General features: G+C 37.0%; 4 protein-coding genes and 1 long non-coding RNA gene across 20 annotated transcripts; 4 read left to right on the forward strand and 1 right to left on the reverse strand.

The window, feature by feature from the left end:
* Positions 1-1071: 1071 nt before the first annotated feature.
* On the forward strand, positions 1072-4012 carry LOC122303095 (membrane-anchored ubiquitin-fold protein 1-like). Its single transcript, XM_043114667.1, has 5 exons — positions 1072-1350; positions 1762-2073; positions 3073-3237; positions 3592-3685; positions 3803-4012. The coding sequence occupies exons 2-4, from the start codon at positions 1941-1943 to the stop codon at positions 3645-3647; spliced, it is 354 nt and encodes a 117-aa protein (XP_042970601.1). The 5' UTR covers positions 1072-1350; positions 1762-1940; the 3' UTR covers positions 3648-3685; positions 3803-4012.
* LOC122303098 lies at positions 2080-2916 on the forward strand. The gene is made up of 2 exons (XR_006240595.1): positions 2080-2588; positions 2677-2916. It is a non-coding gene; the product is annotated as an uncharacterized LOC122303098 (long non-coding RNA).
* A 2706-nt stretch (positions 4013-6718) lies between the features above and the next one.
* Positions 6719-12873, forward strand: LOC122303091 (chaperone protein ClpB3, chloroplastic). The gene is made up of 10 exons (XM_043114648.1): positions 6719-7228; positions 7371-7589; positions 7958-8195; positions 8890-9085; positions 9249-9303; positions 9434-9584; positions 9782-10090; positions 10476-10741; positions 10927-11853; positions 12374-12873. The coding sequence occupies exons 1-10, from the start codon at positions 6971-6973 to the stop codon at positions 12701-12703; spliced, it is 2949 nt and encodes a 982-aa protein (XP_042970582.1). The 5' UTR covers positions 6719-6970; the 3' UTR covers positions 12704-12873.
* A 1072-nt stretch (positions 12874-13945) lies between these two features.
* On the forward strand, positions 13946-16903 carry LOC122303094. 3 transcript variants are annotated; one of them, XM_043114665.1, is made up of 6 exons: positions 13963-14124; positions 14232-14375; positions 14965-15038; positions 15602-15681; positions 16178-16329; positions 16707-16903. In XM_043114665.1, the coding sequence occupies exons 1-6, from the start codon at positions 14121-14123 to the stop codon at positions 16778-16780; spliced, it is 528 nt and encodes a 175-aa protein (XP_042970599.1). In that variant the 5' UTR covers positions 13963-14120; the 3' UTR covers positions 16781-16903. The 3 variants fall into 3 exon arrangements, with proteins under 3 accessions (XP_042970600.1, XP_042970599.1, XP_042970598.1); XM_043114664.1 differs by having other exon boundaries at positions 13965-14124; positions 14229-14375; XM_043114666.1 differs by lacking the exon at positions 14965-15038 and having other exon boundaries at positions 13946-14124; positions 14229-14375; positions 15585-15681.
* A 549-nt stretch (positions 16904-17452) lies between these two features.
* LOC122303092 (EID1-like F-box protein 2) lies at positions 17453-21069 on the reverse strand. 14 transcript variants are annotated; one of them, XM_043114655.1, is made up of 6 exons: positions 20907-21069; positions 20746-20798; positions 20388-20507; positions 19803-19910; positions 18596-19371; positions 17453-17803 (listed from the first exon to the last, which is right to left on the reverse strand). In XM_043114655.1, the coding sequence occupies exon 5, from the start codon at positions 19359-19361 to the stop codon at positions 18615-18617; it is 747 nt and encodes a 248-aa protein (XP_042970589.1). In that variant the 5' UTR covers positions 19362-19371; positions 19803-19910; positions 20388-20507; positions 20746-20798; positions 20907-21069; the 3' UTR covers positions 17453-17803; positions 18596-18614. The 14 variants fall into 14 exon arrangements, with proteins under 14 accessions (XP_042970589.1, XP_042970587.1, XP_042970590.1 ...); XM_043114653.1 differs by having other exon boundaries at positions 20388-20516; XM_043114656.1 differs by lacking the exon at positions 20388-20507.
* Between the last annotated feature and the right edge of the window lie 722 nt (positions 21070-21791).

The raw sequence follows: 21791 nt of genomic DNA on the forward strand, positions 1-21791 counted from the left end.
ATGTTGTGAATATTAGATAAGTGGTGTTCTCTTCTTCTCCAAGGACAAAACAAGGGTCTCTGTGTTTATCTTCTTGCTGAAAATTCACGTGCTCATGCCTTATATTACTATCTTTTCCTTTGATATAGCCTTATAGGTTGTTAGAATGTCAAATTTTGTGAAACCTTAGCACATGATGCACAACCCTTGATATTTTCCCTCTGAAAATTCTACAGTATTTTCTTGATTTCCTTTTGTGTCATCCCAGTTGGGTATGAAAAGCAGCCATTTAAAACTTCAAAATGATGGAACATATAAACCTAAAGGAACATTCTAGAGGGGAGATAGACTTTTGATGGCTTCCCATAAATACCCCACATTCATGCTCAAATGCTTATGGAGCTTCTATTTCAAATAACATAGTCCGTATTTACTTAATGCAAAACATAATGTATATTGATCATTTTTAAGTGAAATAAAGATGATCCTATTCTCAAAAGTATGTCCATCTTGTACACACCTTTAATATTTAGAACTTTTGGTTTCCTCGTACCCAAAAAAGTAGACAGAAGTCTTCCTCCTTCCATAAAACCATCTTAAACCTTACCAAAATGATAATCTTCTACCGTTAAAAAAAAATTTAATAAAAGTAAATTTACAAACTAACATATTTTGATGTAGTATATTAGATTATAAAGTTACTTCTAGGTCTCATTTGGTTACACAGTTTAAATGAAATAAAATGAGATATTTTGATGAAAGTTAAATAAATATTATTATAATATAATTTTTTAATATTAATTTTGTTTTAAAATTTTAAAAAATTGAATTATTTATTAGATGAGATGAGATAATCTGATATTTAATAACTAAACCGAATCTTATTATAAAGTAAATATAACATATTATATAAAATCATCTCAATTTATAAATTTATTTTCATGAAATCTCTTTACTATCCAAAGGCTTCTCATTCGTAACTAGATTGATACCTCAATAATGGGTAATGTATCTTGACATTAATTGACGTCATCTTAGGATTTGAAGAAGGGTTATAGGTATCTCGTAAAAGGAAAAAAATGCAAATTTGCTTATACTTCGTCCGCCTTCACGATTCACGAATACGGTAACTTGTTCAAGTGGGATACAAAAATTGGTGTCATTGACCACAGATTAGAAGAGGAGACTTTGAAAACTCCGAAACAGCCTCGTTCCTTGGGAGCTTGTTCGATACCTTTCTATGACTTTTATTAGTATATTAATTATTAGAAGCTCCTCGACTTCTTCTTCTTCTTACGTTGCTTGGATTTCTTAACCAAAAGGTGCGGGAGAAGGGGAATAGATGAGAACCCTGATCAGTCTCTGAGCCAAGTAAGACGGACTATGAAGGGTTTTTGAATTTTTTTGATTGTTCCTTTTGATTTCTGATCGATTTGGAATTGGCCCATAGATTCTATATGTCACTGTGTTTATTCTTGTTTCGTATCTTGGTACTGGACTTAATTTCTCCCTGTTTTCTTCAAGACCCGGCTGGCCATATCTGTTGTCGAGTTCATTGCCCCAAAAACTCCCGTTGCAAATACATAATCCTTTCTTTACTGACCTAGTTGGGCATATTTGTTACTGATTTTCATTGCTAGTAAATGAAATTCACGCTGCAAATACAAATCCCTGTCCATACTGTTTCCCCTTTTGTATTAATTTCCAATTCCAGGCTTTGACTGTCATTAAACAAATCCTATTTAATTTACTATTCTCTCTATTTTTTGGATCGTAATTCAGATTTGCAGGATACCCGGTGGGAATTTGATGAAATATTAATGTTGGCGAGACAATTCAAGCTGCTCACTGCGCTAATAATTCCTCGTAGCGAGCCTAATTGACATATCGATACGTTAGTAGAAGGCCCAACTGAAACTATTTGGTGTCCAAAGTCTAATAGTGTCTTTCATCTTTGAAGAATGGCTGCGGTGCAAAATCAATTAGAGATCAAGTTTAGGTTGACTGATGGATCGGATATCGGCCCCAAAAGCTTTCCCGTTGCCTCAAGTGTTGCAAATTTAAAGGAAAGCATTCTTGCTCAATGGCCAAAAGGTTGGTTATCTTGTTTCTTTCTTGTTTTTTGTGTGTTTGGTTTTAATTTCATAATCATCTGTTCGTCAAGCCTTTATTATCTTATCATAGTTCTTCAGTGTGAAACAAGTAGTGAAAACTATTACATTATGAAATCTGGGGTAAAGATGCAGGGGATCATTCAGATTTACTGTACAGTGACTAAGAATTGTTTTGTGTTATATCTGTCATAGAGCATTACATTGCTTTTCAATTCACTAACCATCTTTTGGAGTGGAGCTATCGTAGCCAACCTAGCCATCACCATAATGATAACAAATACAGAAGTAGTGGACGATGCAGTATCCTACAAACTGATTCTATGCAGCATCCTCTCAAGAAAAACTAGGCTCGCTGGAGAGCACACTATGGAAACTTATTTTGAATGCGCTGGTTGACACAGAAGAGGCTAGCTAACATGGCATTGAAGGTGGCTTTTATTGGAAATGCTTCCTCAAAGAGATTGTCTGTATGACAGAAATAAGAACCAAGAACCAGTGAGAGTTAGCTAGTTATTCTTTGTATTGAAGTTAATGTTGTCCGAGATCCATGGGAAGTTTCTGAAAACTGCAGCATTTTTGGCAGCTGCCCACAAGAGGCAAAGAATAGCCTGTAGCTCTTATTGCCACATTGGGTAATGGTCCAGGAGATCTATATTTGCCGTCGACTAGCCTTATTTAATGGCAATAAAATGCAAGTCATACTTGGTAAAAATCAAGTGCATTAAGTTCTTTCTTGAAATTGCATTTGATATTCTAGATGATGAGAACTTAAGCATGGCCCAAGAGCATTTGATAACATGAGTCAGTAACACTAAAATTGGCATTCTTTAGGTCTTAAATTCCATCACCTTTTCTGTCTATTCTATGTCAGTATGTCTTAGTGGACCTCTTCGTTTGAAATTTATCTCTCTACTATCTTGCAATTCCTTGATTTTTAATGTTATATGAGATACATAAATGCTATATTTTGATTTTTTAGAGAAGGAGAATGGTCCAAGGACAGTGAAAGATGTCAAGTTAATAAGTGCAGGCAAAATATTGGAGAACAACAGAACACTAGGGGAGTGCCAGAGCCCATTATGTGAAATCCCTGGTGGAGTCACGACCATGCATGTCATCGTTCAGCCACCTTCTTCAGATAAAGGTAAAAATGTTTCTGAGACATTCCAAAAATTGTTACTGATATTTACAAAGTAAGACCTATTATTTCTCCGCCTTTTAGGTTCTTCTGTTGGGGAGAAATATATTTTCCTTTTCGATTCTACTGCTGTTTTCTTTTTAATTGTCACGTCTAAGTGATGGCTCCATTCTACCAATTTCTTGTTTACATATAATTAGAAATAGTTTGGTTATGTTAGCTCATACACTTTAGTTATGTTGACTTCTTAAACCTTGGCCATCTATGTATATTCATTTAACTGCTCTTCTTCCCAACTTCAAGTGCTATTTTACTCAACCTGATTTTTGACAAAATGCTTATCTTCTTCGAATTCAACAGAAAAGAAAGGGGGAAGCCAACCAAAGGAGAACAAGTGTCTATGTGTTATCTTATGATAAACAGTTTTAAATAGTGGACGTGTCATTATTATCAGGTGGGTGTGGATTTTTTTGTATGATTGTGGAGCTGCTGTCCCTTTTATTGCTAATATCATTCGGGCTCTTAATTTTACCCCTTCTCATTGAGTATGTGTATCTCATTTCTACTTCAGCTAAAGAGTATTGGAGCTAGTAAGACAATGAAAGTTGGTGGCTTGCTTTGATGCAGAATTAGGCACATTTGTTATTGGTCATGTTTCATTTCAGGTTAACGATTTCCTCATATGGTTGTTGCCTTTCTTTGATTCGGTATATTTTGTTCATTGTTAAGTACATCAGAGTCTCTTATAATGAAATCCTATCTCCAATTCTTTCTCTTTAAATATCTTATGCACTCCCCCAAACCTACATTTTAAATTTCTCATCTTATTTATAATAGTTTCAACATATGAATTGGAATTGCAATGTAGTATCTGAGGCCATTAATTTACCCCAATGAAAGGTTCAGAAGATACAGGAATGTTCATCACTTATGTACTTCATGGCATGCTGATTACCATAAATTGCCTTTTTCTTTATGAACGCACTAAGCTACATTTAGATGTTGAGATAATCTGTGGAAAAGTCTTTAGGATGACTTAAAGAAATTGATGCAGTCCAATGTGTTGTCTTAGTTTATTATTATTTTTTTAATATTCATTTTCCTTATATTTAAAAATGTACTGTCTTGGAATTATAAAGGATGACAGCCCTCATCTGCTCTCTGCTGTTAATGATTTTCATGATCTCTATTACCCCGAAGTAAACAAGTGAATGTGGTTGGAAGATGAAGGGCACCTATATAAACTTGGAAATGATAGTCCCGGCTCCCACCGATAATGGGTACAGGGAGAATCCACCGATTCTCTGGTTTTATTTTATTTATTTTTCTTTGGAAAACACTACTCCCTCCAAAACCTACCGATTGGGTTGTTTTTTTTTTTTTTTTAATACTTAAATGGTTAAGTTAAGGAGGTGTTTTTAATGAGTTTGTGATTTTTTATATTAAAAAAAAAAATATTTGAAAAAAAAGTAAAAAAAAAAAAAAAATCTTTTTGCTGTTCGGCGAGGATTCTTGGTGAGAATCCTTGTGGGGGTAGCATCACTTAAAAAAAAAGACTGAATGGTTAAGAAAATGTTTTAAAAATATTTTCTAATGAATTTGTGATTTTTAAAAAATGTTTAAACAAACAAAAATAAATTTTACAGAGTCGGTAGAAATTTTTGGAGTCGTTCCTAGGTGACTGTAGCCTGATCCTATAAACTTTAATGACGCAAATCTCTACATGTTAACTATTATAATCCCAATGCAGGAAAAACAGCACTACCATAATCTCAAAAATGTTAGATATATTTATGAACTGTATAACCATCACACACTTTTTTTTATAAAAAAATAAAATTTATTATTAAAAAATTAATTTTTTTATATAAATCGAGTATAGGTGCTTACTCACTCTAGAAGGATAAATATCATTTCTTCGAAAACCTTTTTAAAGGGGTTTCTAAAGTGGTATGCTTGCATATGGGGAAGCAGATCTAAGAACTTCAACGTCTGCCCAAATCCTGAATTTCCCGAGGCAGCAAAATAGAGATGGTATAACGCACCTGGCATACAACGAGCAATTTCAAGAATTCGAAAGTTAGGATTTTCTTGATTTTCGGCTTTTATATATATATATATATATAGAATATATGGATGTCCTACCAACTTTTGTTGATACTGCAGAATACAAGCATCACACTTTCTCTGATCGCCCCTATTACGATCTATAGTCTTTGAAGGTCAAACATACTACATCATAGGAATACACTTCACCTTCAAACTAAGTACACATTTTACCCTTTGCATATTAAACTCTAAAAATGGACACATTGACCTTCTAATTATCAACAACTGAGAAATGATACTTCTGTACAATTCTAAGAGTTAGTATGGATGAAAATAGGTGACATGATACAATCCGTTGCCGTCAGACATATTTCAACCTTTTATAGCTTCGCAATGCAATGTATTAAAGACAAATATAAAAATATATTATTTAGAGTATGTAAAATTAATTATATTTTCTTCAATCAAACTTTGTGAAAGTGAGAATAAGTCATTTATGAATGTGACATATTTGAGTTTGACTTCGAATTCAAGTAAATGTTGATCATATAAAGTCAATTATTATTTTTCACTGGTTTGGAAAAACAAAATTAAAAAAATTATAAATTAATTTCCCAAAATGAAATTGTTAGGACCTCTATCTATACTTTTCTAAATTACATACCAATTAGGAGCTAAAATGCATAGTCATTATCTAAAAGAAAAATTTTATGCGCAGTCATTTTTGTGGACTCCTTTGTACACTCCAGTGATATGATTGGTTGTGTATTAAAAAAAATTAATTCAGCCAATCATATCAGTGGAGTGTGCAGAGAGTACACAAAAGTGACTGTATGTAACATTACTCTAATATAAAATAACTATTTTAATCAATTATATCAATACAGTGAATAAAGAATACGAAAAAATAATTATATATAACAGAACTCTTTAATATTTATTAAAATTTTACATTGTTGGAATGTCCTATCCTAACTCATATATGTGTACTTCCATCTTCAATTCAAATTAAGAAGTGAAAATAGCTTCAATCATATAACCTTTTTCCAAATTCATGCAAAATATATAAATATATATAAAGATATTTGTAGTCTAATTTTCTTTTTTCTTTTTTTAAATTAAATTTTAAAATAAATTTACAAATGAACGTCTCAACGTAATAATAAGATAAAAAAGAAAGAAAAGAAAGATAAATCGTAATTTCGTAAGGAAAAATATAATTGTAAGTATAATTGTATATTAATTTGTATATTAATATAATGTGATTGATTAAAAAATAGATCTGATTAAAAGTAATATTAATTTAAATTTTAAATATAAATAAATTAATATTGCTATACAAATTAATACGTAATTATTTAGTAAACTATCGCATTATAACGATAGATACGGACAGTCTCCGAGTCGCATGTCAAAACTCCCCAAATCCCAACCCCACCCCCACGTGTCCGAGTCCGAAACTCCGTAACTCGACAAGTCTCGACGTTTCACGAACACTCTCCGAGTGTCTCCCTGTTTTTCACCTTTAAACGTGTGATCGAGGAGGAAGACTCTTAAACCTTTGCTCTATTCCCACGCAAAGTGCTCATTTTCTCTTTTAATTCCCTCGAACTCCCCTTTCAGTCGTCACTGAGATTTCGTTCGTTCGTTCGTTCGTTCAATCCTTCATTTTCCACGGCACTCTCCGGCCATGGCCTCGACGACCACGTCCTTCTTCTGGGTCAGTCCCGGTCTTTTGCAGTCAGCCTGGACCAACTGTTGCGATCGAAATGGTTTGTTCGGTCAGCCTCCGCGGCCCTCTATGAGCTTCTGTCCCGCGAAATCCAAACCGCTCATGGGCTTGAAGTCACTGCAACTGTGCAGAAACGGTGCGTTCCCAAACGGGTTTCGGAAATTTTGTCGGACTCCTAGGCTGCTTGTTGTCCGTTGTGAAGCTTCAAGTGGAAGGGTAATTCTTTGTTCTTTCTCCATTGTTCCCCCACCATCCTGAGAGATCTTTTTTTCTTCTTCTTTTATGGTATTTGCTGACATATTTTGGTACCTAGAGTCTACTGCGCATTGATGAGATTTTGGTTTTGAGATAATGATAGATAACGCAACAAGATTTTACGGATATGGCGTGGCAAGCAATTGTCTCATCCCCAGAAGTGGCGAAAGAGAACAAGCATCAGATAGTGGAGACAGAGCATTTGATGAAGTCCCTTTTGGAGCAGAAGAATGGGCTTGCTCGCAGGATATTCTCGAAGGTTGGAGTTGACAATACCCGCCTTTTAGAGGCCACTGATAAGTTCATCCAACGTCAACCGAAGGTAATTATTGAAGTATCATAGTTTTGCCTCCCGGGATATGTTTCCTTGTCTGGTTTTAGTTCTTGAATTTGGATTACTTGTGTTTCAGCATTCACGTTGATTGGCTATTAACTCCTTGTCTGTAATACAGATGTCATATGTTATAAGTTCATGATAGGAAAGAAGTTAAGCACCGTTTAGGAGTCCCTTAGCATGCATGCTGGCAGTAGCTTGATACGGTTCTTGATATTTTGTATTGCCTACTTTTTGAAGTATTGGATTGCCTGATTCAGACTTTCTGTCGGTTCATCAGTAAATGCATCTTCAGTCCGTGATCTTTTTATCCAGAAGCTAACTAATTCACCTCTATATCTGTACAATAACGGTAGGTTCTTGGTGAATCAGCTGGCTCAATGTTAGGACGTGATTTGGAAGCCTTAATTCAGCAAGCGAGGGAATACAAGAAAGAGTATGGGGATTCATTTATTTCTGTTGAGCATTTGGTTCTGGGTTTCACCAAAGATCAACGATTTGGGAAGCAATTATTTAGAGATTTTCAAATATCGCTGCAAACCTTGAAAGCTGCAGTAGAAGCTATTAGGGGACGCCAATCAGTTATCGACCAAGGTTGTGTTATATTCTTGTTCTCTTTTTTCAAATCTTAATTATCGTAAGGTAGTGTGTGCTTGTGTGTTCACGCGCTGACTGAAGGCAAATTTAGTTAAAAGTGTAAATGAACCTTAAAAGCCTTGTTTTCGCATATTAAAGTTAGTTGCGTTGATTGTTGTACAGGACAAAAGATGTCTTCCTTTATGATGTATCCAGGTTCTTTCATATCCTTGCAAAGATCATTATGTTAGTAAATATCATAATAGTGGATAGATTCATTATCCTGGTTATTAGGTAGTGAATCTGGAGTGGAACTAGGAAACTATTCAAAGACTTCCATGCAAATGTTTGTCAAAGAAATTTAGTTTCCATTCATGTATAACCTCTAGGTGTTGGCTCAAGTGGTAAAGGTTTTGGTTTTGGTGGTATGCTCACTCTTAAGTCTAATGTTCAAATCCTCTTGGTTGTTTAGGACCTTGTTCTCGGACGCCCATTGCCAATCAAAAAATTTTTGTTGGATGTATTGTTTTCATCTGTTTTTTAATTTCCTTTATATTTTTTGTTGGGCAAATATAAAGCGGCATTATTTAGTGTTTTCATTTCTTTCCCTGTTTGATTTTTATTGTGTCCCCACCCTAGTTAGGGAAAAAAGGTAGTGTTTTGATGTTTATGTGAGTTAGACAATGATTTTCTTCTCTCTCTTTTTAAACAGATCCTGAGGGGAAGTATGAAGCACTGGAAAAATACGGAAAAGATTTGACAGCCATGGCAAAAGAAGGGAAGCTTGACCCAGTAATTGGAAGAGATGATGAAATACGTAGGTGCATCCAGATTCTCTCAAGGAGAACAAAGAACAATCCTGTTCTAATTGGTGAGCCTGGCGTAGGGAAAACTGCAATATCTGAAGGGTAAGCACTTGGTTAGAGCTAGAATCCTGTCTTTGTTCATGGGTTTGTACAGGACGTTAGGCTGAATGGTTTTGATCTGATTTGAAGGCTCGCTGTTGCGCACTAAGCTTAATGATTCGTGTGAATTCCTTGCATGTTAGTCTAACTGTGCCTCCTTCAACAGGCTTGCTCAAAGAATCGTGCAAGGAGATGTTCCTCAAGCTTTGATGAATCGTAAGGTATGTTCTATATGTAGAAGTTCATACCAATCCAGCAATCTCTCTCTCACCCCCTATCTCAGGCTTACTCAAATATACTAATCTATGCCTGATGGTGGTCTGATTCATCACTCTCTCCATCTCTTTACAGCTAATATCCCTTGACATGGGTGCACTAATTGCTGGGGCAAAATATCGGGGAGAATTTGAAGATAGACTGAAGGCCGTACTCAAGGAAGTTACAGAATCAGATGGTCAAACTATTCTCTTCATTGATGAGATCCATACAGTTGTTGGTGCAGGTAACATGCTTGGTTATTGACAAAGGTGGCTGAAGCGACTAAATAGTCTTTGTTACCTGTACTTCAGGAATACTCTCTCTTTCTATTAATCATTTTCACATCAGTTTTGACAGCAGTGGTGGATTCATTAGGTAAAAATGAAATGTATTGAAGAATAAGAATGCCAATGGTGACCCAATGCTTTTGTTTCTCTTCAGGTGCTACAAATGGTGCAATGGATGCAGGCAATCTGTTGAAGCCTATGCTTGGTCGGGGAGAGTTGCGGTGTATCGGTGCAACAACTCTGGATGAATATCGTAAGTATATTGAGAAAGATCCAGCATTGGAGCGTCGTTTTCAGCAAGTTTATGTTGATCAACCTACGGTTGAAGATACCATTTCCATACTGCGAGGACTGCGTGAAAGATATGAGCTGCATCACGGAGTCCGCATTTCTGATAGTGCACTTGTGGGAGCAGCGATTCTATCCGATCGTTACATCAGTGGCCGGTTTTTACCTGACAAAGGTAACAGCAGATGCAACATTTGAGTGGTTCTTGTTTTATTGGAAGGCTAATGTGTTCATGATGACTCGCATTTTGCATGTGGCAATCAGAACATTATAGAATTAGTGACTGAAGCATAGATTATATTTATATTGTTCAAGCAGCATAAAGATGAGATCATACTAAAGAAGCACACAATGATTGTCATTTTTATGATAATATTAACATATAATGAGCATCAGATGGTAAGAACTTCAGTTTGGAAAGTATTCTTCTGAAAAGGGTATGGTTTTGAGAAGTACTCTTCCTTGCTGCCTGTTTAGCTTAAAAACCTGATGGTACTCTCATGGAGTTTATCTTTAAGATCTGCGCATTAGTTGAGAGCTAATATATTTCCCAATTGCAGCTATTGACCTAGTTGATGAAGCAGCTGCCAAACTTAAAATGGAAATTACTTCAAAACCAACTGCCCTGGATGAGATTAATCGTTCAGTGTTGAAGCTGGAAATGGAGAGGCTCTCTCTCATGAATGATACAGATAAGGCTTCTAAAGATAGGTTGAACCGGCTTGAGGCTGAGTTGTCTCTCCTCAAGGAGAAACAAGCCCAGCTCACTGAACAGTGGGAGCATGAAAAGTCTGTCATGACCCGTATTCAGTCAATCAAAGAAGAGGTAAGTTGTTGATGCTAACGCTATTACTGTCAAAAGTCTGTCAGACAATATAAATCTTGAGATCCAGCAATAATGATTTTACTAAGAAATCCAGTTGGCTGAAGCATCTTTAGAAATAATGAGTTTCTGAGTTACTGATGAATAAAAATTCTGGTCTGACTGACTTTTATGTTTATTTTATACAGATTGACAGGGTAAATCTGGAGATCCAGCAGGCTGAACGGGAGTATGATCTTAATCGTGCTGCAGAACTGAAGTATGGCAGCCTCAACTCTTTGCAACGACAACTTGAAAGTGCAGAAAAAGAGCTGGATGAATATATGAACTCTGGAAAGTCTATGCTGAGAGAGGAAGTTACGGAAAATGACATTGCTGAAATTGTCAGTAAATGGACAGGTATCCCTCTTTCCAAGCTTCAAGAATCCGAGAGGGAGAAGCTATTACATTTGGAGGGAGAGCTGCATAAACGTGTTGTGGGCCAAGATCCTGCAGTGAAATCAGTAGCTGAGGCTATTCAGCGATCTCGAGCTGGTCTCTCAGATCCTCACCGTCCAATTGCTAGTTTTATGTTCATGGGTCCTACTGGTGTTGGAAAGACAGAACTAGCTAAGGCACTTGCTTCCTACTTGTTCAACACAGAAGAAGCTCTTGTTCGAATAGATATGAGTGAATACATGGAAAAGCATGCTGTTTCAAGATTGATTGGGGCCCCACCCGGTTATGTGGGATATGAGGAAGGTGGACAACTGACTGAGACAGTTCGCAGGAGGCCATATGCAGTCATTCTGTTTGATGAGATAGAAAAGGCCCATTCCGATGTGTTTAATGTGTTCCTTCAGATTTTAGATGATGGGAGAGTGACTGATTCCCAAGGTCGCACTGTGAGCTTTACTAACACAATTATCATTATGACATCAAATGTGGGTTCACAGTACATACTCAACACAGAAGATGACACATCACCAGAGAAATTAGCATATGAAACTATTAAGCAGCGAGTACTGGATGCTGCAAGATCAGTCTTCCGTCCCGAGTTTATGAATAGGGTTGACGAATATATAGTTTTCCAGCCTCTGGACCGGGAGCAGATAAACAGCATCGTCAGGTTACAGGTAAGCTTTACCACAATGGTGCTTTATTGACTCAGATAAAAAATAACGATTTTTTGTTATTAAGGAATGAGCATTTTTAGTTTTCCGAAGGTGACAGACTTTCAACTTCGGGCACCACCCTAGACTTATGGGTGGATGGATCTCAGTGTCATCGTGAGATCTGATTGCCCCTCCCAAGATTTTGGGCTAGTCTAGGTTTTCTTTAATGGATCTTTGAGCTGTAAGTTAATGGGAAACCATCTCTCAGAGCTGCTTGTTTAGGGTCTAGACTCTAATAAGTGGACCCGTTTAGCGAATGGGAAATATGGTCATGCCACCGCCACTTACTTGTATCTTACACAGCCATTTATGTGGACATGCCAAACCTAGACGTTGATATTTTTTACTGACCTTCAAGGGAATTTGTTATAATGTTCTGAACCTAATGTTTTTCTGCAACATTTTCATGTATTTTTTGGGCAATATACGTATTCTGGGCTTAACTTCAAAACCTTATAACATGCATGTACGTGTTTTACAGTTGGAGCGGGTGCAAAAGAGGCTTGCAGACCGGAAGATAACGATCCGGGTGACGCATGCAGCTGTTCAGCTCCTTGGAAGTCTTGGATATGACCCGAACTATGGTGCGAGGCCAGTCAAGCGAGTGATTCAGCAGAATGTTGAAAATGAACTAGCTAAGAGTATCTTGAAGGGCGAGTTTAAGGATGAAGACAGTGTGTTAATAGACACAGACCTTACGGCATTTTCTAATGGCCAGCTTCCCCAACAAAAGCTTGTCTTCAGGAAGCTTGGAACTGGTTCAGAAACTCCAGCTGCGGAGGACAAAGAAGCTTTCTCACCCACTCCCTGAGGCCTTTAGTTTCACCGTATTTTATGTTTTACAAAAAAATTCGGCCAAAAATCATGGGCTAATACTATTGAGTATCCCCTATTGTATATTGGCTTATTACAGAAAATACAAACTTTAGTACGAGTGATTCTTGATAAGCCCAAAAATAAATAATAGATTATTCTTTTCTCGCTGGTTTTCTTAAAGATTATATAGACTGCATGCCGTTTGGTTTGTGCCGGCCTGAATAATTCGTGGTTTGAAATGTCTTGAGAATTCGTGGTATTCATACGAAACTCAAGGGGAGAAAATCCTTGATATTTGCATAATTGCGTAGGAGTGCAATGAAGCTGCAAGTATGTTTGCAGCTGCTTCAAAATTCGCCTCCATTTTTATGCCACGAGTGAGTATGGCCGGTAGGTTGGGAATCTCTCTAGGCATCACCAATCCTCTGGGCTTAGGTTACTTTCTTTAACTGACTCTGTCCTATTTTTTGTCCTGATGTTGGGAAAATATGTACGTTCATTATAGAATCGGGTCCCATTTTAATGTCAAAAGTTTAGAATTCCTTAATCACAGTGTCTATTTCTTAACTAAATCATTCATTGATAAAACCGAAAGCCAACAAGAAAACCGGTGGTCCAAAACAGCACTAAACGACAACTACCAAGCCGCATACGATGGATAAAAGTTCAAACAACACGAACCGACCAGCCAACAGTTGAAATCAGTGAGCCTGTAGAAACCAGCAACTTGACAGCAGCACAAAGAGCAAGCTGCAATTCCGTGTCCAGTACAGCAGGAAAAGGACGAAGCACAAGCATATAAAGCAGAAACAGCAAGCAGGACATCGAAACCAACAAGAACAACACAGGCACAAGCACAACAGAGGGTCAGAGCACAGAGTACACAGGATATGACATCGATTCTTCAAGACTGACTGATAATTAAGCTAAGGATAATGGGGGATGAACCTGCAACTGGAAGTGAGTTGCTGATGAAAGATTCATTAAAAAAAGTTAAGTGAGGAAGTGGAGCGAGGGAGAGTTCCATCTCCTAGGCCCAATTCGCATGCACGTCGTCTAGCATAGACATAAACCACCCCCTATGGCCTATACCCGTGTTTACTTGTCCAGTTGTCCTGTCCTCTGAGCTGGTGGCCGGGACCAGGCTCTCTTATACGACTGTCGTTCAGACCCAGACCATAACCTTGTCGTTCTGGCGAGTTCATTATAGCCTGCCGTTTAGCGCAAACGACCAGCGCATATGCATCGTCAGAGAACGCACAGTTTTCATCTAACGTCACCGTTTTGAGATTTTCTTTCACGATCATCCCCAAAGGCCAAAGCAAAAAGATACTACAAGCCACAAGGGTAGAACTTAGAAGGGTGACAACCATCGGCTGCAAAGAAAGGGCCGTTTTCCTGAGAATTAATTAATGGGTACTCTGATTAAACTGATCTTTAACTCTATTTTCGCATTTTGTTCTTCACAAATTTTTATTTTTTCTTCTTTATTTATTTATTTATTATTTTAAAATCCGTAGCAGAGGAAGTAGGAGCAGAATCCGAGACTGGGAAGGTGGAGAAGGCGATGGAAGGAGTGGCATCAATAGCACTGTTGCCATGTGGGTCCATCTCTGGCCACTTCATCCAACTTCCCCATTCTGTCTGCTATGGCCTTCATGGCACAGGTACTACTATCTCTGTGCACGTATATTTCTTGAAGAGTTCGTAACTGGGTTTTGTTTGTAGTTGCACCAGATGGTTGGAGAGAGGATGAATATTAGAAATCTTGGGGGGGTTTGGGATGCTTATTTCTGTGACTTCTTTCATCTTTGTCTTCTTTGAGTTAACTTTTCGGTCGTGGAAAAAGTTTTGAATTTGAAAATGGGAAGAATGATCATATAATTTCGTGTCGGAGCGATAGGGAAATTAATAGAATTTCAGCGGTGGCGCAGGTAGAAATGAAAATCAACGTTAGTCTTATTAAAGGGGAAATTTCGATTGGATGTCAATTTTATGCGTGAATTTTCGCTCTCAAATATCTTGCTTGTAAGACTTTTAAAACTATGCATCTACGTTGGCTTGGAAATTTTGCATCAAACGATACATTTTTCCACCTTAGTTGGCCTTTTTCATGAATGGAGATTTCTTAGCTTACTTCATACAATGTTTGTCATGGCTTATGTAGGAAATTCTCTAAATTTACGACATTGTTCTACCACGATATTATGAGCTTTTCATATCATGTATTTTTAACTTTCTTTTACATGGTGAAAGAGTTGGAATGTGAAAGCGAGTGCAGCAGGGGTGAGGATTACCGCTTGATCAAGCTTACAATCATCGACTACAATGTAGGAGCTGTTCGATTCTTTTTTATGACTTACATTTTTCTCCTAGTTTCTTCTATGATTATACGTAAGTACAAAATATTATCGTTGGGGACGATTACAAATTATTTTCATCTCTTTTGGAGGCTTTCGTTTAGACTCCCTATAGTTTGATGTAAGATAAAGTATATTTTCTGTCCCAAGTGCATAATTGTTGCATGAAACGGTCAAAATTTAGCCATCAGATGGTCCTCAGAATGAGCGCAAATGGGGGCTGTCTGTTTCCTAACCCAATGATCAAACTGTTTAACTGTCTCTTCCATGAAGCTTAAGTTCAATTGAGTGTCATTGAGGGCTAAATTTCATGTTCCAAGTAATAAGTTTACGTCAAATGAGAGAGTAGGTAAAATGAATATTTGAGTTTACTCCAAATGACAGAAAGATTAGATTAAGACGATGATTCCAGAAAAACAATAAGAACAACAATTTCTGAAAAACAATAAGATAATCTGTAAATGCCACTTAGCACAATGAGGTCATTTGTAATTTACTGTCAATCTCCTCTAATAGGTTCTGAAATGTTGCAGAGAAAGAAAGAGCAAAGTCTCGTAGTGGAGTGCAGAGGCCATGATGCTGCCCGCTTCCACAGCATTGATCATGCTCATGGGTAAGCAATGTTGGATGATCTTCTTAGTTTTCTTGACAGGGTATACATTCTAATATTGACACCTTCAATCCGCATTCTTTCATATTTTTAGTGTCATCTAAATTGACACAAGTTTCTTTTTTGCTCTGTTTCAGAGTAAATTATTTCCTTTTAGTTTGATTTTGTGAGACAATTTCTATCAAGTAGGTGGAATTGGTGCTATTTTGCATGAGATTGCATTTACTGGATGAAAAAGATTAAATTATATGAGCTTAACGTACTTTGATAAATTGTTTATCTAATGATTTCTATCATTTATCTGATAACTACTGTCTGAATAAATTAAATTTCCATTCATAAGTATTATATGCTGAAATATGTAACCATATATAACTTTTATCTTTAGCAGTAAATCCCGAATTCTCTTGTTTTTTTAGTTGAGATCTATTGTTCAATACCAGTCGACGTTGCATGTGAATAATGATTTCATTCCATCTTCATTTTGATTTGGAGGTAGGTGGGAGAATGATGTTGTGGGTATGGTTGAACATAAGGATGGAAAGAACAAGATTTTGGTTTCTTTTGCATGTGAGACACTGAAAGCCGAGAAAGCAGCAGAAGAACATATCAGGCAGTTCATGCCAAAATTGGCCGGGCTCGACGTTGTTGGTATGTGATGCACTCTCTCTCTCTCTCTCTCAAAATCCCTCCTCTATAACTTGCACGGAAAAGCTTCTGTTACCTAGGCAATGGTAATGGTCTGGGCTTCCCCTATCAGCTTGTTTTCTTGCAATACAGCAGGGTTTTGTTGTCCACTCTACCTTTAAATTTTATCGGGTATCCATTGTCTTAAGAATCAGCAATGATAACATATCTCCATTGGAGCTTTTGCTTTGGTTTTGCGGGACCATTACCGTGTACTTCTGTAGCGGTAATTAGTCTACAGTTGCATGCAGATCTTTAGACGTTGGTTTTATGGGAAAATTTTATACCTTGAAAATTGGAAATGCCTGTCAAGTTCATTAATTGAGAATTAAATTCTGCAGTTAACATCGGTCCAATGAGCATTGCTGGGCTTGACTTTGGAGCAGAAGAACCGGACATTAGGCAGGATGTATGATCCTGTGAGTGTGAATGCGCTTCTAACCTTGTTTGTACTCAATTGGATTGTAAACCCTGACCACGTGAAATCAGTTTGATCCATGCAGTTCATTGCAATATGAGTTTTTATTTATTGTTTTTAGAGTTTTGTCAATGAATGAGGTTTTTTTTTCTTGATAAAATATTATTTTTTATTCTAAAATTTATTATCCCCAATCACATTATTGGAATATTATATTTTAAGCATATATCTATTCAAATAATTAACATACGAAACCATTTAAAATTTATAACATAAATGACGGGTTACAATCTTTTTAAGTTTTTCAAGGAAACAGCAAGCAGTCAATGCCTGATTTGAACAAACATAGCTGTATTACAGATGACAGTACTTTTTGTAAGCCGGAATGTGAAGGGGTAACCTCAGACTTTTCAAAGATTTGTAGAATTTTGCACAAGGTTGTGGCTATCCACTCCACTAGGAATGCTGGGTACAACAGCTTTACGAGTGTTGATAATCATGATTTTAAGTCACAGCTCCAAGGTTTCTGTGCGCTACCATGATTCTACAAAGAAATTGAATTTCGTTGACAGAATGCAAATTAGAAAAGTAATGACTGCAAACTTCTTGCTCTCGAGTTTTAACGATTCACAAAAGGGTGGAACCTAAAAAGGCTAACGTGAGTTGTAATTCGTTGAGAAAATCAGTAGACAATTAAGCAGAATGTTCTTCGCAGACGAGTGTGTATGGTTTATTGCACAAACCAATCTACCATCCAAATGCATCTATGGCTCAGACATACATGTACACGTTGTATATTGTTCACATTAACAGTTTATGTAGAGGATGGTTTAAAAAGAAGTGTTTAGCAGCTGCTTTTGGCCTTTTGCAGGAACATGCCTGTCCAAGGCGAGACTGGTAAGCGGCTGTCGCGAGAGTCCGTACGAAATTGAGATAATGGATTCCAGATTCCACCAAATAAGTTCAACAGCAGCTCACTGCATGTTTGCCCAACCCAGATTAGGCGCAATGATTATAAATCTATCCAGGGAAAGAATATGTCTGTTAGAATATATCAAAGAATTCATACCAGGGAAAAAAGAACAAGACATTTGCTACTCATTATTCCCACAAACCACACCAACTTATTTTTATTTTTATTTCTTCTTAAACTAATTAAAGTCTTCTACTTATCATCTATACACCATACATTTTGTAAGAAAATAAATAAATAAATAAAAAGTGTGGTGTATAAAGATGATGAGTAGAATTTTTCATTAAAAATAATCCATAAGACAGTTTGACAGGGAGAGAAAAAGCTAGTTTTGCCACAGGGTTACATAGGCATAACAGCGCTAGCCAAAATTGACAACATCTGAGGGCTAAGACAAACATACATAAACATGAGCTACGGTTCGATGCAATTCAAGGCAGTTTGTCCAACAGAGTGTTTCCGTTGCAGACTCTGGGCAAAGCTACTAGGTAAGAGAACAGAGTATCACAATCAGAATTCAAAGATACTTTACACCTGGCTCAAAAATTTTCCGGTCAATAAGGTCTTAATGAGCTGTCATTCAGTCTCATAATGCCTAGCATGCATGAAGAACACGCAGCTGTGGGAAAGAAAGTTCACCATGCAACAGATCCCACCTAAAAGATTTTACTCTAGTTGTTTATGACCAGATATTTCCTGCGGATATTTTTATAGTCATTTCTAGAACCATCCAGACTTACTAAACCCCAAAAATAAGCTTCACTCAAAAATAATTCACATTTATGATTTACCCAAAGTTATATTTAACAAAATTATAAATACTTGGCGCAAGAGAGTACCTGAGCTTCATTGCAACTATCACTCCAACTCAGATGCCTCTTCCGAATCAGACAAAGGTAAAAGGGTGCAGATCCCAAGCATATGTCCATTGAGACACACATAATACTCAATGCAATCCTCATAAGCACCCAACCTGCAGCTGGCACTTTGTGGTATCATCTTGGCTTGCAGCATGTTCCACAACTTTGCCTTACAATAGGGACACACCTCTGTCGGATGAAACTCGGCCCCCCTTTTAATTAGCAGCTTCCGCGCCTTTGACCCCAAGAATGACTTGAAAACTCCACGGAAGAATCCCACATCCCCTTCCTCCCCTTGATCAAGATGTTCACATGGGTCAGACACGTACAAAACATCTGATCTGCATTGTGGCAAAAGAAAACTCTTCCCTGATGTCCTAGAGAACCGAGTTCTATAAACGAAGTGGCCTGGGATTTGAATTCTATCAAACAGGCCACCTTTCTTACATCCTGAACAATAAATAAGTAGTTTCCCAAGTGCTCTCCAGTTCCCATCTACATTGTGACTCCCGTTAGATTGCAGATCAATCATCATCTTTGGTGCTCTAGTTCGGCAAAACTCCTTCCATAGTACCCTCTTTGCAAGATCATCAAACCATTTGCATACACAGGACAGAGTAGCAATTAACTTAGGGTTCCAGTTCAATTGTTGAAATACCAGGAATATCACATCTTCGCTTAGATGCCCTTTTGTGCATTTACAGCTTGCTGAATGTATGCAACGATACTGCTTTGTTAGAATCATTGCCAGCCACCTATTCACATATTTTTTTTATAAGTGTCACCTCTTAACAATCATAATAAATCTTTGTCATATATAACACAAAAACACACTACGTAAAAGAACCAAATAACAAACATGATCTCAATGGCCAATATCACTGCAGGAATATGCAATTTCTAACACCGCAAGGTAAAAGGCAAGGACATAGTTCAAGCAGTGACATATCCAACCACAGAAAATGCAATTAGAACAAGCAGCCACTGAAAGAAAGCCGAAATGTATACCAAGAGTGACAGTATCATTCAAGGCAGCTGGTTCAAAATTTTACATGAAAATGATAACATTCCCTCCCACGTGGAATAACAAGCATTAGCAATGATGCCATTAGACTTTAGAACGGCTAAAGAATGTTGTAGCAACACATCCTCCAATTCAAAGTTGACCTCGGGTCCACAACCCTACCAGTCAAAATTGTGTCAAGTAATCCAGGAGAACTCCTAATGCAAAATCAATCCCAGGATATCTATGTCTACAGCTCATCCCAAGTCCTTTTAATCACTAGGCTGCATCCTGACAGGTATTTACCAAAAAGAAAAATTACCTCAACGATAAACGGTAGATTATAAATGGAAAGGGGATTTTCAAACCATATACTGCAATGGCATACACTTACACACCCAAACATTACCCTTTCTTTTTTTTTTCTTTTTTATTTTATAAGTAAACGATTGGATTAATAAGAATAGGCATAGCCCAAGTACACACCCAAATATTACTTCTACTACTAGCGTAAGCAGTGATGGAATCCAATCAAAAGTAGTTCTAAAAGCTAATCGCCAGAAGCTCAATTAAGACTCGCCTGAAAATTTTTCAAATTCTACAATGCCCATTGCCCACAAATTTGACATTTCAAGAGCCCGATCCTGTCTTATGAAAAATCAAGAGGGACCGAACTCGTGAGATGGGTAGCTTTGCATTTTGATCAGAATTCAGTCTTAATATACTAAAACACAAACTAAGAAGCAACTCGTTATACAAAACACGAACAATTCGAAGCCAGAAGCATGTGTTTCAGTCGCAGAGAAATAAATTTGACTTCAGTATATTTTCTCAATGCATGTCAATCACTTCTGAAATTCCAGATCCACTGGCCCTCCGCGACAAAATCTACAACAGCTTTAAGCAAAAAATTAAATACAAACAAAACCCATGTTAGTTTTCGACCTCATTCGACAAAACAAACAGGAAATGAAAACCTTCACAAAACCGTACCCCCCCCCCCCCCCCCCACCCCCCCCACCACACACACAAACAACACAAAATCAAAACCAAACAAAACCAGGGTAAAGAATTGGAGAGAGGCTTGGATCGCAAATAGCATGAAATCAAAGGGCCAAATCCTCACCTCAGTTACGAGCCCGCCCGTCCGCACATTCCCAAAACCCCAAAAAGTGAACTCTGCGCAAATAAAAATCAACACACAGTTAGGGTTCAGCAAGTGATAGAAAGCAAAAGAAAGGCCAGAAAAGGCAGAAAACCACAGAAAAAATCAGAGGAATTACATACAAGGCAGAAGACGGAGTTTGGCTTTCCGGCCGGGACAGTTTCGTCAGGTAACAAATACAGTCATGGAAAGGCATGCACAGAAAGCAAACGCAGGAATGGAGTGAGGTAAGAGGAAGGCCTGATCGGTTAGATTCTGAAGAAGAAAATGTAAAAGATTTCTGCATGGTTAAAAAACGACGGACCCCTTTTTTTATCTTAGATGAAGGACAAAGGGGATGACGCCACGTTTACAGATATATAGTTGGACTGGCTAGTTGGCGTCTTGGTGGAACTTATAGCGGGACCACTTTGTCCTACATGTCATTCCGGCATTGGCAGGTCAATTTTATTTCAGAGTAGGGGCAACCGAGGCCAGTGTTTTTACTGTTTGTATGTCGATTGTTTTGTCGGGACCTGAGTGGTATATGTCAGGAGTCGCAGATTCTTTCAGGCACAGCTGGCATCTCATCATTGGTTGTCCTCATTTCGATCTCGTCGATATATATTTTACTGTGCCGCCCCCACTTGTAGTATAAAATATTTTTTTAGTTAATAATTAAAAAAGTGATTTTAAATATATTAATATATTTTTTAATTAATAATTAATAAAATAATTAAAAAATATTAAAAAAAAAAAAGAAAGAAACCCAACCAGGTGGTACGCATAGTATACTACAGGCGGCATCCTTATTACATTGTAGGATTCAGTACTTATCATTTTACTTATATTTTTATTTAAAATACTTATTTTATTAATTATTTTTTAAAACTCAAATTTTGATTTTTAAATTTTATAATTTTCAACGGATCAATAATTGATATGTGTAAAAATAAGTTTTTAAATTTTTCTTAAATATATTTAGAATTTTTATTATATTTTTAATTTTGATTATATTTTTATATTTA

This window comes from Carya illinoinensis, chromosome 3, assembly GCF_018687715.1.
Source record: "Carya illinoinensis cultivar Pawnee chromosome 3, C.illinoinensisPawnee_v1, whole genome shotgun sequence".
Classification (NCBI taxonomy): Eukaryota; Viridiplantae; Streptophyta; class Magnoliopsida; order Fagales; family Juglandaceae; genus Carya; species Carya illinoinensis.